The 17,254-nt window shown below is 41.3% G+C and overlaps 1 protein-coding gene across 2 annotated transcripts in view; it reads left to right on the forward strand.

The window, feature by feature from the left end:
- Positions 1–15,957, forward strand: part of GEMIN8 (gem nuclear organelle associated protein 8) — a 28,033-nt gene extending 12,076 nt beyond the window's left edge. For both annotated transcript variants that reach the window (XM_072345651.1, XM_072345641.1), the window contains one exon: positions 14,317–15,957. In XM_072345651.1, the coding sequence (XP_072201752.1) occupies positions 14,317–14,573 (257 nt within the window). In that variant the 3' untranslated portion in view covers positions 14,574–15,957. The remainder of the gene's footprint in view (positions 1–14,316) is intronic.
- The last annotated feature ends 1,297 nt before the right edge of the window (positions 15,958–17,254 follow it).

Raw genomic sequence — 17,254 nt, forward strand, 5'->3', positions numbered from 1 at the left:
TGCCATCATACAGATTTTTACCACTGTCTTTGTAAGCTGGATTGCTGAAGTTTTTGAGAAGAACTTGTGAAATCGAGTGCTCTCCATAATACATGTGGGTGTTGAGATATCTCAAAGGTATGCCTTTTGGAGGCATGGGGTGTTTTGTTTGTTTGTTTTATTTAATGGAAGGATAAATACCTTCTCTTAATGACTGAACCTTTTATCCTTTAGCAGCAGTCTTCTGTGTCCAGTTTTGGGCCCATCACTGCAAGAAAGACATCGAGGCCCTGGAACATGTTCAAAGGAGGGTAACAAAGCTGCTGAGGGATCTGGAGCACAGGGCTTATGAGGAGAGGCTGAAGGAGCTGGGAACGTTCAGCCTGGAGAAGAGGAGGCTCAGGGGAGATCTCATTGCTCTCTGTAACTTCCTGAAGGGAGGTTGTAGTGAGCTGGGGGTCGGCCTCTTCTCTCATGTCATTAGTGATAGGACTAGAGGGAATGGTTCCAAGCTACAGCAGGGGAGATTCAGGCTGGACATTAGGAAGGAATACTATATATACATACATACATACATATATTTCTGAGAAGAAAGAGTGGTCAGGCACTGGAATGGACTGCCCAGGGAGGTGGTGGAGTCACCAACCATGGGGGTGTTCAGGGAAAAACTGGATGTTGTGTTGAGGGACATGGTTTAGTGGGAGCTATTGGTAATAGGTGAGTGGCTGAACTGGATGTTCTTTTAGGTCTTTTCCAACCTTGGTGAACCTATGATTCTCAAGTACATAGGCTGGTGCAATCAAAATAGAGGTTGTTATTATTTAGAAATCGGTGGTAGAAGAACGCCTCTTGCTGCAGAAACAAAGAAAAATTCCACAATTTTTCACCACCTTTATGTTGAAAAGTAATCTGTACTCACAAACAAACAAACAAAACAAAAAGGTTCTGCATTGCATTTGCGGAACAATGGAGTTGGGCACAGTTTTATATACTCTTCATAAGGGAAGAGATTAACATTATACTAAGAGTACCAAGTTGGGAACACAAGATATTCCTACAGAATGTGATAGTCAAGAAAATGGCCATGGATCTCATGCTGGAGACAGAGCTTGAGTTTCTAACATGTTTAGTTTTGTTGTGTGGACCTTTGATTTTTTTTCCCACTAATCCAACGTGTTTTGCAACTGGTGGCTGTTATGCTGCTGAAAGTTTAATGGAACAGAGAGGCAAGGTGGCTATGTGCTTTCTGCATCACTGGACCAGATACAGTCAGAAATGTATTTCCTCTGTTGCATGGTCAGGAGGATTTTGTAAGGGTTCATTTATAGAGCCAGGAGTTACAATAACTGAAGTTGCTGTTATTGTGCCTCAGGCTGAGACTTTTTGACAGTGTTGGCATCCACTTATAGTGTGCAAGCAAAGGCTAAGTGTGCAATCATTTTGCTGCTGCTATGTTCTTGGTATCATGTCCAGGGGTGCTGCAAACTATGCTTCAAGCATGCAGTCTGGGCACTCAGGGAGCTGGGGCTGGCGAACTGCAGCTCTGTCTATGGCTGCACTGCGCTCAGTTCTGCCCAAGTGTGCTGTGGGTTACAGATGTTTGAGGTACAACAGGCTATTACTAGGAGCATGAGAGAAGCAGCTTGTCTGGTTCAGTGTAATTGCAATATAGACATTGCTTTAAGAGGAGTGCTGAGGTGTCAGGTGTCTCCATTTTTTCTTTCATTTGATGGAAGTGAAGAATGCTTCAATAGCTGCCTTAGTCTGAAAATATGTATTAAACTTTGGAAACCTATGGTTAAAATCTCACCCTTTATTTTTCTGTCTCCATCAATACAGTGGAGATAACACATAGGTGGCTTGTTGAGAGGTTCAATTTGTTCACGTTTATGAGAGAATTTGTGTACCTTGGCAAGAAGTGAAAGCCTTAGGTGATACAAGAATAAACGGTATGATCTGAGTTGTTCATTCCAGACCTTTCATTTAATGCTTAAGTTACATGTCACTCCTGCGTACATCCTACTGACATCATCTTTACTGAATGAGTGCAAAATTTCACCTCCTTTTCTCCCAGAGAGCTGTTGTTCCTAAGTTATTTGTGAATCAGTGAAGTATGGTAACCTTGTATTGTTACTGCTCTTCGTAAATCATTGCTGTGGTAAAATTCCTCCTGAATTGAGTATTTTTCTTGAGGCTGTGAGGATAAGATGCATGGGACAGACATCATTGCTCCTCTCAGCTGCCTTTGCCCCTTAGCATCTGCATGTAGGTCTGCTGTGAAGTCTTGATAGTTAGTGGTCTCAGAGGGATCCAGTGAAAACTGTTCAATAGTTTGCAGTTGTGTACGTGGTCACTTCTTAGCTCTGATAGGTCAGCTATTAGAACTTCCTCTGTACAAAGAAATTGGCAATTCAGTTTTAGGTCAGACAAGCGGAGTGTCATCACCTGTTTTGTGTCCATGCTGTTTCCAAAGTATGAAAGTATATTGCAGTATTGTACCTGGGTTCTGCAAAGCTCTGGTAAAGAGCCACCCAGATGACCCCAAGGAATCATAAAATCACAAGGTTGATTCTATCCCTTCCCAGTCTTCTTGTTAGAGCAAGAATAACTTTCAGAAGGTTAGGTGAGTGAACACATAGAATCTACTTAAACCGGGAACTTGTGCTGGTAAGACACAGAAGTCACGTCTGTCTGCTTGCTTATGCTATAAGCATCTGCAGCTGCTCTGTGTGGTTCCCCTAGTCTTCTCTTCATTCTTTGTCCCTGCAGGGGAGCCTGTGAAAGCAGCTGCAGCTGCTGTGGAAAAGAGCAGGTGAGACCATGCTGATAGCTCTAGGGAAGTGGTGTCAGAGTCATTCAGTGCTAATCACTGGACTCAGACACTCTGTTATGCACTTTTGTATTGCTCTTAAAATTCCTGGATTAGTGGTTCTGTCTGGGTGCCACATGTGGCACTTGTGGACCTCTAAATGCTTGCAATTAGGAGAGAGCTCTGACTCAGTTTTGTGATGCTAAATCTGAATTCATCCATCTTTAATGTAGTGCTCATAACCCTGTAGTTGGGCAGTGGCTATGAATTAAGTATTTTCTAACCCAGTCTTTTTTTGTGTCTGCTTATGGGAGCTGTTGTAGCATGGACATTTAAAGTTTTAAGGCTTATAGTACTGGAGGGAATGCATTTGCAAAGACCGAGGTTAGAAATGAATGTAACCACGATGCACGTTTTTTGTTCTCTTTATTTCCAAAATCTGCTCAAAATCTACAACAGAGTATGGTGCAACAATACTTCAAGCATTTAACATTTTAGATCACTCTCTTAGAAAGCAAACGTCTTGTATGGATTTGCTTGGAGACGTAACTTAGCTCTGCAAATTTTAATGTGATGTTGCTAAAGCCAAAATTTCAGAGGAACCATTTTCTTTTCAACATCTTTCACTGTTCCTCAGTTTTATCAGAAACATCCAGATGGAATTCTTGCCTACTGTAATTAGGGGCTATGGGTGCTGCATGGACAGAAACTTGCGAGTTGAAAGACTTCCTTCTGCCTGGCTCTTGTAGAAACTTACTTCCTTGCATGATCAAAATTGAGAGATCCAGAAGCTACCAGTCTCAGACTCAGGTGGCCTTTATAGAATGCCATTATGGTCTTGGACATGTCATTTGGGACTGCATCCACAAAGCTATCAAAATGGATGGAATTTAATATCCAAAGTAATAATCTTTCTTTTCCCATCCATACTTTCAGGTTAAAAATCATATCCAAAGGAAGAGGCATCTTAAACTCCTGTGTGCAATGAAACATTTTCATTCTATCTCTTCCAGTGGCAGAGTTGAGCACCTGTGATATGTTATGATGTGGTCTTCTATGAAGCCCATCCATTCCAAGAACTTAAGTCATCTTCTGCTCTAGGAGTTTGTGTCCAGAGTCCCTCTTTTGGATTTTAGTACAAGGGCACAGAGGTATTTTTCTGTCTCTCAGAAACATAGAGAAGTTTGTTGATATGTTAACGCACTTAAAAAGAAGTTGTACTGCAAGCATATGAAGTGCTCAGCATGGATTGATCCAGCTGTTCATTAGTGTTTTATTTGTTATTTGCCTCCAAAGTACAAAAACCTGTTTATCTGATGTCAGAGCTTTCCCTTGATATTTTCAAAGACATACGTCTTAAGTTGTCAAAACGTTCTGCTATACACTGAAGTCACAGAGACAGTGAGTGTAAAATGAATAAATCTTAAGTGGGTATTTGTACTGAAATTGTATATGTACAGAAATAAACACGTGTGCTATACTGGTGATTGTTATTGTTCACATTTAGTTGGATAAGAGTCTCTTGGGTTTAATTTCATTTCTAATTGCTAAAGCTGTGGTTGTTGCTTTAAAAATCAGCTCTATGTTCACGTAGAAATTAGGGAAACTTTGCAAAGTAACGTAGGTTTCCTGAAAGATTGTTAGACCTTTATTTTAATGTGGTTGTTCAAATACTACAAAACCAATATTCTTCTGATCTTACTCTACACATGACTTGTAGAACATCTTTATTTCTAGATCTGCAGTATTTCATGTGGTTGCTGATTAGAAGGGATGCAGAAGATTTCAAATTCATCAGTTGTCACTGCTCTGGGGTTTCTGGCCAGTGGTGTGGTGAGGAGGAGTCTGAGAAACTGTGGAAGGGTCCAGAGCATGAGATGTCATCATGGTAATGTGTTAGAGAGGAGGAGGTGCTGAGGTGGCAGTTAGCAAATTATCTGACTGGATTTGGTGGTGTATGGGGAAAAAAAACATCTGCTTTTTTCTGATCTTTCTATTTCTCAGTATGTAAAGCTGGTGATCACTGATTACTTGCATTTTCCTGCTTTTGTGGTCCTCCATTTGTGTTAGCTACTGACTTCTGTTGAGAACAGGCTGTGGAGTTTGAATCTTACAATGACTTGGGTTGGAAGTGACCCCACGGATCATGAAGCTCCAAATTCCCTGCCTTAGGCAGGGCCACCAACTTCCTGACTGGGTACTAGGCCACGCAGCCCAGGGCCCCATCCAACCTGGTCTTGATCACCCATATGGACAGAGTATCAACAGCCTCTCTGGACCCCCTCCAACAGCTCCACATCTTTCCTGTACTGGGGACCCCAGGCCTGGATGCAGTACTGCAGATGGGACCTCACGAGGGCTGAGTAAAAGACAATCACCTCCCTGTCCCTGATGGCTGACCCCTCTTCTGATGGAGCCCAGGATTCCATTTGCTTTCCAAGCTGCAAGAGCACCCTGCTGGCTCATGTTCAGATTTTCATTCACCAGGTCCCCCAGGTCTTTCTCAGCAGGGCTACTTTCAAGTTCTTCTTCTCTCAGTCTGCATACATATTTGGGATTTGAGATTACTCCAACCCATGTGCACTTTTCTATGCTGAACCTCATTAGGTTCACATGGGCACACCTTTGTAGTTTGTCAGTGTTTCTCTGGGTGGCATCTCTTCCTTCTAATGTGTCAACTGCACCACTCAGTTTGGTGTCGTCAGCAAACTTGTTGAGGGTGCACTTGAACCCATCATCAGTGTCGCTGATGAAGATGGTGAAGAGCACCGGTCCCAAGCCAGACCACTGAGGGACACCACTTTTCACTGGCCTCCACCTGGGCATAATGCCATTCACCACAAGCCTTGTTCTATGGCCTTCCAACCAATTCCTTATCTGCTGAATAGTCTAGCCCTCAAGTCTCTAATGTAGAGATAAGGATGTGGCAAAGGGACCACGTCAAAGGCCTTGCGCAAGTCTAGGCAGATGGCATCAGTCACCTTCCCCTTGTCCACCGTTGACCTCACTGCATCACAGAAGGCCAACAGAGTGGTCAGGCATGACCTTCCCTTGGTGAAACCACACTGGCTGTCTTGGGTCATCTACTCATCCTTCATGTACCTTAACGTATCTTCTAGGAGGATCTGTTCCATGGTCTTTCCACAGGCACAGAAGTGAAGCTCACTGGCTAGTAGATCTGCGGATCCTCCTTCCTCCCTTAGGATTTTATTCTGATGGCTGTCCTTGTGTGAAATCTTCATCAAGTCTCTTCAGTGTTTCTTTCGCTTAAGAACTGCACCACTGAAGTCACAGAAGGGAGACATGAAGCTCCTACTTGATGAGTGTTAACTTTGTAGAAGCCAGGATGCTGAAAGCTGCCTTTTTGAAATGAGACAGTGCTTAGACCTCTGCTCCAGCAAGGGGCTCTTGAATTATTTCTAGTGTCAAACATTTCCCTTTTGCAGAAGGTATGATAGGCACACATCTGCAGGTTTTCATCTTGTTATTGTTGTTGTGTTTTTCCATACTAGGCACAACAATTTAACCTTGTCCATTTAAGTAAATCTAATTTAATTTGCTAGGGCAATGAAATGATGCTAGGTGAAAGACAAGATTAGAAACAGAACTAAGCGTTTATTTTGTGTTTCATTTGTATGCATCCTGGCATTGCTCTTAAACTATTGCAGTGGCTTTGAAATCCTAATTTGTTATGTGGGTTGTTTTTTTTTTTAGCATAGTAGCAATGAGAAACTGAGAAGGAAAGTTAATTTGCAAAGTTACCCCTCGGCCCTTTCTTTTATAAGTTTTGTTTTATGTGCTGTTTTCTTTAGTTCCAGATGTCTCTTACAAAATTGTTGGTCAGGCAACACACTGTAGGGGTTTGCATTTAGTGTACTAGCAGCATGGAAAAAAAATGTATATTGTGGCGCAGTGGTTTAAGCTGCTGCCTGCGGCACTGGAGAGCCCGGGTTCGAATCCCCCCCCTGTGGCGCAGGGGTAGAAGTGCCACTTTGCTACACAGGGGGCTCGAAACCCGGGAGTTGGACTCGATGATCTCTAAGGTCCCTTCCAACTCGCACGATACTATGATACTATGATGATGATGATTTCCTTCTGAGATTAATTTTATCTGGATTGATGATTGTTAGTTCTGCATGGCTACAGTGTCACTAACTTCTGGACCGGCTGGTGAACTGAAAGGTCTGTTCATAGTCTGTGCTTTCGCTCAAAAAATTGGTGATGTGGGCATAGGTTACTTTCAAAAGTCTTTGCTTTGGTAACTTAGCAGATTTCCCTGCTTATCTTACTGAGCTGCTTTGCCTTAGAAGAAGCTTGAAGTCAGTGGTATAGTTTGTGTCTGGAATCAAGGAGAAAATTCAAGTGAAATTCTAATGTATGAGTTTATTTTAAAAGGCTCATACATGCTACTCTTTTATGTTCCCATGGAAGCACCAAACATTCAGTTTTATTTAGCCGTGGAGCACTCTATACATCTCAGAATGCTGTCTTCCAAATGCGCATGCCTATTTTCTATTCAGGACACATACAAAGCTGGTAGTGAAACTCATGTTTCCTCATTGTTTTGGTTTGCTTTTAAAGAAGCACTTCTAATTGTGTGTATTTCTTTGTTCGATCTGCTCCGGCTGTGCCATATATGCATGTGTGTATATATGGATACAGTTATATATAGATTTAAGTAATCCTTCTGTTTACTCTAGCACTGGTGTCTTTGTCTGGCGTCAGCACTGTTGCCATCAACGACAGATTGGAGTCGTTTGGGGGATGGGAGTGCAGAGTCAGCTGGCTTGTATTTAATCTTATTTCTGTAGGCTTGATCTGTACTAGAGGCAGCTGCCAGTGCCTGATCCTGTATTAATTTCTGTATGGTGGTCGGCAGCCTCCTAGCTTTTTAATTCTTATAGGTGGTGCAAATGTACAGTCAGGATGTCTATGTGATACAGTGCTGTGGTTAGTTACCTTGGGTGTGCATGTGTGTTTTGTGTTCTCTGAGTGGCTATGGGATGCACGCACATATGATTAAGAGCTACATTCAGACTATTCCACTTTCTAGAGCAGGCTTCCACTTGGAGTTCCATGGAGCTGGCTGGTTGATTGGTGTTGATGGGTTTTGCTTCAATTCATTCTCTGCTGGAGATAAGAATGTCCCTTCTTAAGGGTTTTGTTGTGGAAGGTAGTAGGAGGAAATAAAAGTTAATGGTCGTTTAGTTGGATGGTAACCAGTGTAGCCTACTACTAGTGTAAACATGGACATGAAGGCTTGTATTGTTTCTATCTAGGAGCTTGGGCAGTTTGTTTTGGAGACTACAAGACAGCCCTTCTTGGTTTTTAATCCTATTTGTGGAACAGAAATCAGCTTTTTTAATCTCCAATTAACTGTGCAGCTTTAATCCAGTTACTTACTCCAAAAATTTCAAAATTGTATGAGATAATTAATTCTTCATAATTATCAGGTAGGAAAGCATTAGACTCCTTTTGTAGAGTAATTACACTGAATCATGATGTGGATAATTAACGAGAGTGGTAAAGTACTGTTCAGTAGCAAACCAGGGGGTGGAACGCTGTGGCTCTAACCTTGCTTCCTGGCTGTGTGTTCACCTCGGTTTCAAAGATAACATCCAGTCACTTGTTGTCTTAGTAAGCGATCTTGCCCTGTTTCTACAGAAGTTTCTTCTTTGAAATTTGTAGAAGTCTGTTATAATAACGAAGCTATCAAACTGAGTACTTTAGATTTGCAAAATCCGTTTCCTGTCTGCCCTGACGGCCTGTTGCTACTTCATCTTTCTTAGGGAGACACTCATGTTTCTTAGACTATTTCCTGCTTTTACCCTTAAGTTTTCAGTCAGTCTGGGGTTCAGCAAACATTTCTTAGTGCCAAAGCCAGGGTAGGTTGTTTTTCTTCCCAGCCCATTCACTTCTGCTTCCATGCTGCCATTTTAGTTCATCTCATGGTGCCAAGACACTAAACTGTACCAAGATTAAATATAACTTCTTTGTGGGATATGGTGTAGTGCCCCTGAGACAGTTATACCCGCATCTTGAGGGGCTTGTGAGCTGGAACGTGCAGATAAGGGGAGAAAGAGAAGCAAGAACTGCATAAGCTAGTTTTGTAGTCGGGAAAAGAAGAATGTCTGTGGAACCACAGTTTCAGCCTGCCAAGGAATCACATCTGCTCTTACTTCAAAGCCTGCAACAGAGCATTTTCTTTCCTTGTTGTTTTTTTTTTCTTCAGAACATTGCGTTGCTTGTAGATATACATGGTGAAATATTCTATTTCTTTTAACTCCTTCCCTTCTCAACTAGCGGATGGAAAACATGTCTGCATAGGTGCTTGGGTTTTTAATGCCTTTGGCATTTGTGGTAGCTCTCTTTCACAGTGGTTGTCATTCTGATGACGAGGAGCTTATCACTGGGGACAGTTACTTCCCCCCAAAAGTCACCTTTATTCCAGAATGGTGTTTTCAAGCCAACCAGATGATTTAACTATGTAAGTTGCACTGCTCGTGTAGTAAGATTGTGATTACTTGCATCTCTCATGTTCCCACCAATGGAAGCTCCTGCTCCATAAAGCTTTGCACTTGATAAGGAGTAATGGTCGAGATGTCAGCTTTCTTGAGAGCTCTGGAAAAATTAAAATCCTTGAGTATCCTATTGGCAAATCCTTAAATTGAAATCCTTATTTTGTTAGAATTCCTTTAGGTGGAGATTGGGATTTTCTACATGGTATGCCTGGTTTCTACAAGCACTGGTGTAATAAAATGGTCTGATGCTGTCACTTCAGAGAAGCCATGTAACTCCATGTAGAGCTGTTTAGTTTTCTGGGGGAGCCGAAGAATCTGGCATTTTGCATTGAGAAGCCTGTGTGGGCAGAATATTTAACACAGCAGATAGGCTTGTGGGAAGTGGCATTCAAAGGCAGGGAACTAGGAGTTTTTAATCAGTAGAAAAGGGAAGTGTTTTTAATCCTGTCAGCGTGGGCTGTTCAAGCTCAGCTCAGGTAGCATTTAAGACAGGATGAGAAAGCTCAGAAAGTGCACATGCAGCAGTAACAGATTCATTAATCACTTGAAATAAGCAGACAAATATGTGAACAGGGGTATAGGTTGAAAGCATGGAAAAGAAAAAGCAGAATCATGACTAGGAAAAGTAAAATAATTCCTTCAAGGATAACTTGCTAGATAAGCAAGAAACTGGAAGTCAATGGAGGCTGTGTGATATACAGGGCAAGCAAGACCTTGGTCTCGTGGCATAGCTGTATTGGTGCAGATCAGCAAACAGTAGTACATCCAGCTGCAGGTGATGTGCACCCAGAGGAGTGGGAACAGAGAGAGCTGCCTTGTGAGAAATGCTGTCAGCTTGTGTGTGATCACTGGGCTACAGCAAGCTAAGGGCCGGGCGTATAACTACAAAGAGCTAAAAATGGTGCAAGATGTGATAGGATGCTGGATATGAGTTTTTCCACTGCCTTCAGTTACTTTCCTTGCTTTTATTTGTGTTGAGAAATCTCTTCATGAAGACTTGTCTTGAAATGTGGGAATTTTCTTGCATTTTGGTTTTGAGATTATTTTGTCCTTTTTTTTTCTTTTTTTTTTTTCTGTTTTCTTTTAATAAAAAAAGGGTGAATTCCAGAGATGTTTTCTGTTTGCTTCTTAATCTTCTCACAGAATACTACAAACAAAGAACAACAATGTAAATCAGACTTAGTGGTATACGACCTTCTTCTTCTTATAAAATAGAAGGAACAAGACCTCTGAGTTTATGAGAGCTTTTAGGGGAAATTGCTTACATCTCGAAGAGCTTTGGTCAGAGGTCCACAGAAAGTGTGCAGAATGGTATTTGTGTGCATATGGAACCACAAATGCAGTGACTAGCCAAGATGTTTTTACTGTTTATCCTGCTTTTGGCAGCCCGAGGATGAAGGTCATTGCCTGCATTCATTCGCATTTCTTTCATCTGGTATAACCAAAATTATAAGGCAATATCCATAGCAGGCAAGAAAAAGTGTGAGGAAAAAAACCTTCTTTCAGAAGACCTAGAATAATTGATGATGTCCCAGAATGCAGTATGATCTTGGTATTCCTGAGAGATGAAGAAAAGATTACTTACTGCACTTGGACAAAGGTGTCTGAACTGCTTTTGGCCAGTTTTTAGCTATGGCTTCACAGAAGCGTACTTAGAAGGGATAAGTTACTTCTGGAAATTGCTTCAAGGGAGAGGAGAATGTTTGGGAACAAACAGAACTGGCCAGTCAAGAAAATGTCAGCATTGCTTATCCTTGGTGTGGCAACCAAACATTGCTGCTGCGGTGTGCCTGCCTTTTGACCATCTGCAAAATGCTTTTTCACAACAGGGGGAAGTGAAACTTGCCAGAAGTTGAAACTGCATGCTATAGAGGAAAGCACTAGGGTTTATTCCTGCTTGTGTGAAATAAAAGGAGAAACTTCTCAGAATTGTGTAAAAATTATATATATATATATATATGTGTGTGTGTGTGTGTTTGTTTCACATTTATTGCCTGGCAGCACAGTGACAAATTTGGAGTATGGAGCTCAGATTTGAAAATGAGCCGGGAACTTCGTTGCTGTGGGCTCAGAGTTAGTTTTTTAATAAACCTTGCTGCCTAATTCATAAACTAATTCTTCCTCTCGCTATAGGTTATTATTGCTAGAAACAGCATATAGTTCTATTGTGTTTGTGTGTGTGTTTTCTATTATCAGAGTCTAATTGTCATCTTTTGATGAGATGGTAGCTGCAGATGTAGCGCAAATTGTATTGCTTTTAAAGTAAATCTTGAGGTAACAGATAGAACCCAGACTGACAAAGTTAGGGGAGTTGTGCTTCACTGTCCACCAAAGGTAATTAGTATGCTTCTCAACAGGACAGAACTTTCTCAGCCATCTTCTTTCTTAGCTCAGTATTCGGCTGGAAATAACTGCTTTGATAAAAGCAGTAGCCCACATACTCATTTTATGCCATGGCTTCTCTTTACATGATTGCCATGATGCCGAATGGTGCCAGCGCTGTCACTTCTCACAGTGGTACCTCTCCACAAATAACTGATGGGAAACTACATCTTTCATGCAGCTACTGCGGCATTACTAGCGACAGCTACCATATTCTGTGCTCAAATTCAGCCTCTGCAATTAAAAGCTGTGGGTGACAGACTTCTGTCCACTGCCTACGCTCAGACTGTCTAAAGCTCATTCTTAGATCTAGAACTATGTAGTATTGTCAATCTGGGAATTTTTTAGCCAGTCGCTGTGGAATAGTTAGTTAGGTTGGAAAGTTAATGGCGTTACATGTGATTAATAAAGTGCAATGTAAAATATGTGCTTCAGAGGTTCACGAGGTAATTCAGAGAGTAGAATTAAAATTCACATTATTATTTTGATTGTTAATATCAGGATCTGTGGGTTTATGAACCACTCTGCGCTTCAAATAGAGATTGATGCGCACTAAACTGTAATCCACTCATCTGTCATAAAGCTTGTGCTAGAAACGTATTTAATTTCCAAAGAGAAGGATTCATTATATATCTCCAGAGAAATTAATTTCTAAGTGTTACTGTGTGCAGTGAACTATCAGAGATACTCTCAGGCATGTGAGGAAGCAGCTGTTTCTAGTACGTAGCTATAGAAGAAATGAGTAACAAATTTCCATGGACAGTACAGAAGTAGAAGGAATTGTCTTTGTGAACAAATTTTTGTCAACAAATGTGGGTATAGCTCATTGCCTTGCCAGGGTTTTGCTCTATAACCTGCAGCAGGAGATGTTTTTCCAGCACAGATTTTTGGGGTTTGTTGAGGAATATTCAGTGTGAGTTGCATAATTTGCTGCAGGTTTGTCCTTTAAGCATATTACCTAGTTGTGGGCAGCCTGGTGTGCCACAAAGTCTGCTTCAATGCAGTCTAAGTGACCTGTGCCACCTGAGCTCTAAGCCTGTTCTCATGATGCTGGGCCTTCTGTAGGTGGTATTAATAGTTTTAATTAAGAACTCTGGTTGAAATGGCATGACACCAAATAAATCCAGAAATGCACATGGACCTCTAATGTAAGTTTCCTCATGAGTTCTGGCAATGCAGCACGCTCTGGGGATGTACACTTAAAGAAGCAGCCCTGAAATTGAAGCATCTCTTTGGAGTAGATTGCAGGGGAGGTTGAGCTCAATGGTCTCCAGAGGTCCCTTCCAACCTCTATGATTCTGGTAGCCCCTCAGGCACTGCTGCCCTTCCTCTATCAACACAAAATGGTAGAAATGGCAGGACAAAAGCTCTCCCTGTCCCTCTCTTAACAAACAGATACCAGAATTGAAGTTTCTTCTTACATTGTTGAAAATGCCTATTTTCTGTGAATGAGGTACAGGGGGTAATTCTTTTATGAAGTCTGACAGTCAGTTGGCTGCTGCATACAGGGCTTTGCAGTGTAACAATAAACTGCAAATGTTTGACATGGATATGTCAGGATACTTAGCTTTGGATTAGGATTTGCAGATGTTGTGTGTTTGGTAGAAGCTAAATTATCTCTCTGAGGGAAAGGGGTCCGTAGCACCGAAGACTGAGAAGTATGTCCTGTATTTGATTAATACATCCTGACCAGTGAACTCAGTCCCTCTTGTTTGTTTTAAAAGTGTTCACATTAACAGTGTACCATTCCTATGATGAAGTTTTGGGAACCATCATTTGCTATTGGTAGGTGAAGAAGTTCGGTACCTGCCAGCTGATTTTCTTCATCTTGTATAAATGTCTCCCACTAGAGAGGAGTCCTGTACATGCTTTGTTTTAATTGCACAGAGCATTGTTTATTCCCTCAGAGTAGCGTTCATGAAGTAAGGGTATCCTTACGTGCATGCAAAACCAATGTCTTGCTTCAAAATTGGCCTTAGTAAAGAGGATATTTGGCAGATTGGTCCCAGCGTTTCACCTCTCTGAACTGGTTTGAATCCTCTTTAAAAGATGTGGTGCAAGGATATGTGTTAGCTGTTGTTTTGTCCTGCCTTTAAAGCAATGACAGTAAGGCTGTCAGTTTTGAACTTTGCAGGTCATGCAAAATGGATGAGGTTGGCTAGTTTGTCTAAACACAATGCTTACAGCTGTGTTTCATTGGTTCCATTTGATGGCTGACACTTGCGTGACAGACTGGTTTGTTCATTTGCAGAGAGCAGTAACTGATTACATTTTCCCTTGGCTGTGGTTCAGCTAAAGTTGCACTGTCCTATGCATTGTTTCATTATCTCAGCTGCTAAGTAATTACTTTGGAAACCAACTCTCACAGTTGTTCTTTGCTTTTCAGGACTTGTGTACATTAGGGAAGAACTGAAGCAATGCTAGTTACTACTTTTTATTACTAACAGAGAGGTTTTCTGTAATTTCTAGGATCTTCTTTGCTTGAAGAAGTTGGCACCCTAAATGAGTGAATCTGGGCTATCTAGACACACCACAGATTTGAATATGTACTATTTAATAAGTTAAAATAAAATGTGATTGGGTGATAGATCAGTAATTTACGTGTCTTGTGTTTCTGTTGTATAGGGAGACAGCAGCAGCTGGAAGCGGAGCAGCAAGAAATGTATGTGGAAGCTGATCAAGACCTTTACAGAAACACGAAGCGTTCTGTGGAGCCACCTGCAGAAAGGCCTGGGGAGAGAAGAATGGCAGAAATGGAGGAACTGTACGGTGATGAAGCTGCCAAAATCCTAGCTATGGAGACTGCCATGCAGCTTATCTTTGATAGAAATTGTGACAAAAAACAGCCCAAATACTGGCCAATTATTCCTCTCAAGTTGTGAGTACCTGGACTGTGCTCTGACCTGGCATATAACTGTAGGGACAATTGCCTCAAACTGTGCTGCTGAAAGAATGAACTGCACATGTCAGTTTTGGATGGGTTTTAGGGAAGAATCCAGCAAGGACAGAGTGATTTTTTTTCCCCCTCCGTTCTTTTACATTATCTGTAGTGATGGTCAGACTTCATGTACGTACACATCATTGCCAATTAGTAAAAGGGAGAGATAGTAACGTAACTGAAGTCTGTTTCACTCATTTGATGTCAGCCTGGCTTGACCATGCAGGTGAGAAATGTGACAACACCTAATGAACTGGAAGAAATTAACAGCAATTACAAAATGGAAAAGGCTATACAAATTGCCAGCTCATTCCATGTAGGAAACTAAGTCATCTTATTCTTTAGTCTTATTTAATATAGCAGTGTTTGGATCCAGCTTAACGTGACACAGCTTGAAGTGTTGTGTCTCCTAATCTTTTGATTTTTTTTTTCTCTTTGAGAGCCAGGAGCCCAGTGGTCAAGACACAACATATCAGATTACTGTAGCCTGGCCATTGGAATTACTTTTTCAAAGGCATATAATAAAGCAGGAAGTTTTTCTTCAAGACTGATACTTGCCTGGCAGGAGTTCAACTCTAACAGAAAATTAGATAGGAAAATGTTTTAATGAAGAAGGTGGGGAGTTTGTGGGAAGAGCTTGATGCAGCCCTGTCTGTTAGAGATATTTCTAGCAAAAGAGAACCTTAAGAGGGCAAAATGCTTTTTGAGCCAATGCCAACAATTATTTTTGCCATTCTAATAGAAACGTCTTATTGATTTGAAGCTTGAAGGAAGATGTATCAGTCTTTAACTGTGAAGCACTGCTGCTACATACTGCTGTGTGCTGGAGTTCTGTAGTTTGTGTTAAGCACTCTTACCATGGCAGAGTAAAACAGCATGCTGTTTTACTTACGACAAACATTTGTGTGCCTTTTCTTCACAGCAGAGAAAGTCACAGCTGAAATTAACTTCTCGTGCCCATTGTGTTTGGTTTTCTCTGCTACAGTCAGCTGCTCCAAACCAGATCTGAGGTGCAGTTTGGAGACTTGGTTTTCACTAGTAGCTAACCATGCTTTTTAAATCAGCATTTTGAGTTCAGTTCTGCCTCTTTCACTCTTCATTAGGTGTGAAGAGATGGAGTTAAACACTGAAATTAAAATCCCCCAGTGTTCAAGACTTGTTAGGGAAGTGATTGATGATATGAATAAGTCACGCTTGACACATGAGGGAGGCATGTTCTGAATTACAGCCCTGCATTTGTCTTCACTCTTGTTTTTTGTTGGATTTTGTCAGAAATCTAGCATTTTGTATGGATTTCCTTGTTGACCAAATAAATGTTCTTAATGACCTATTGTAATTGGTTTAAGACAAAAACAAACTAAACTTCTGCACTCCAGTTCTCAGATCTAAAGCCATCTCTTTGCTGTATTGGTTAGAGAGAGTTGCATTAAAACTAGTCACAGTTTTAACATAGTAAGAAGCACAAAGAATGTAGACAGGACTTTCACAGGAATGCCAATCAGTACCATACCACAGACTATGGTACAAAATGGGCAGGAGAGCCCAGTCATATGCATAGTATTCTCTGTTTCCATTGTGGTGGCGATGTCTCCCCTGCACAGTTCACTAAGAAAGAAGGGATGCTTAGGAGTGTGCTGTTCTTGATTTCAACACAGTTTTTACCATGGATGTTTCTGGATCCAACTGGTTCTGCTAGCAGAAGCTGAAATCCTTATCTCCTAAAGTAGTTGTGGAGACCCCATACAAGACAAACATTGAATTCCTTACTCACTTCAGATAAAATATACAAGAAATTTTCCTGCCTTTGTGTTCTGTAACTGTTTCTAAGAGGTTTCTAATATGTGCTGTGAGGTTGGAAGTAAAGAGATCTGAATAAAATGTTCCCTAAGAACTTTGCGCTAAGTTTGAGTGAGAGGAATCCACTGTTGCAGATGGTGTTGGTGCCAAATAATCTCTTCAGTGCCCCCAGATTTCAGGAGACAGGCATTTGCTGGTGAGCTCTATTTTGCTGGTTATTCAGTGGAACCTGGAGATTTTGTGTTACAGTTTATTCCACCTCCTGTGTCATTGTAGACTTCTAAGAAGTATCTCAAAAAAGCATCATCGTGGAAGCAAGGTAATTGCAACTCAAAAATGCACACAGAGTCAGAATGTCTGTAACACTCTTCTCTCCTGCGTGCATGCATGATGCTGAAATCCTCAACTGCCAGGCTATGTACTGCTTGTTTTATTTTATTCCCCAATGATGATGGTACTTCAACCGCATGAATAGAATGCAGCGGTGATGCCGCACACTTGATTCTTCCTTCTCCAGAATGTCACAGTGCTACTTTCATTTAAGCCAACTGCTTGTATGGTCCTGCTGAAAGGAAGTTCTTCATTTACTGGTAGTAATAGTTGTCTCTAGCTTTTCTCAGCTCTAAAAGAGAAAAAACAAGCCACGCATCTTGCAGTTACAAGCAAAGTTCTCATACAAGAACTTAGGGAAACCAGCATCTAAAACTAAGACAATGTCCTACATGCAAATATGCAAACTGCCTCCTCTTCCGAAGCTTGTGGCTGGTTGAAGATGCTTTTGAAGAGAAATGGGAATAGATCTCTTGTACCGCACGCATTCTTAAAGGA

The sequence above is a fragment of the Excalfactoria chinensis genome, chromosome 1, assembly GCF_039878825.1.
Source record: "Excalfactoria chinensis isolate bCotChi1 chromosome 1, bCotChi1.hap2, whole genome shotgun sequence".
NCBI lineage: Eukaryota > Metazoa > Chordata > Aves > Galliformes > Phasianidae > Excalfactoria > Excalfactoria chinensis.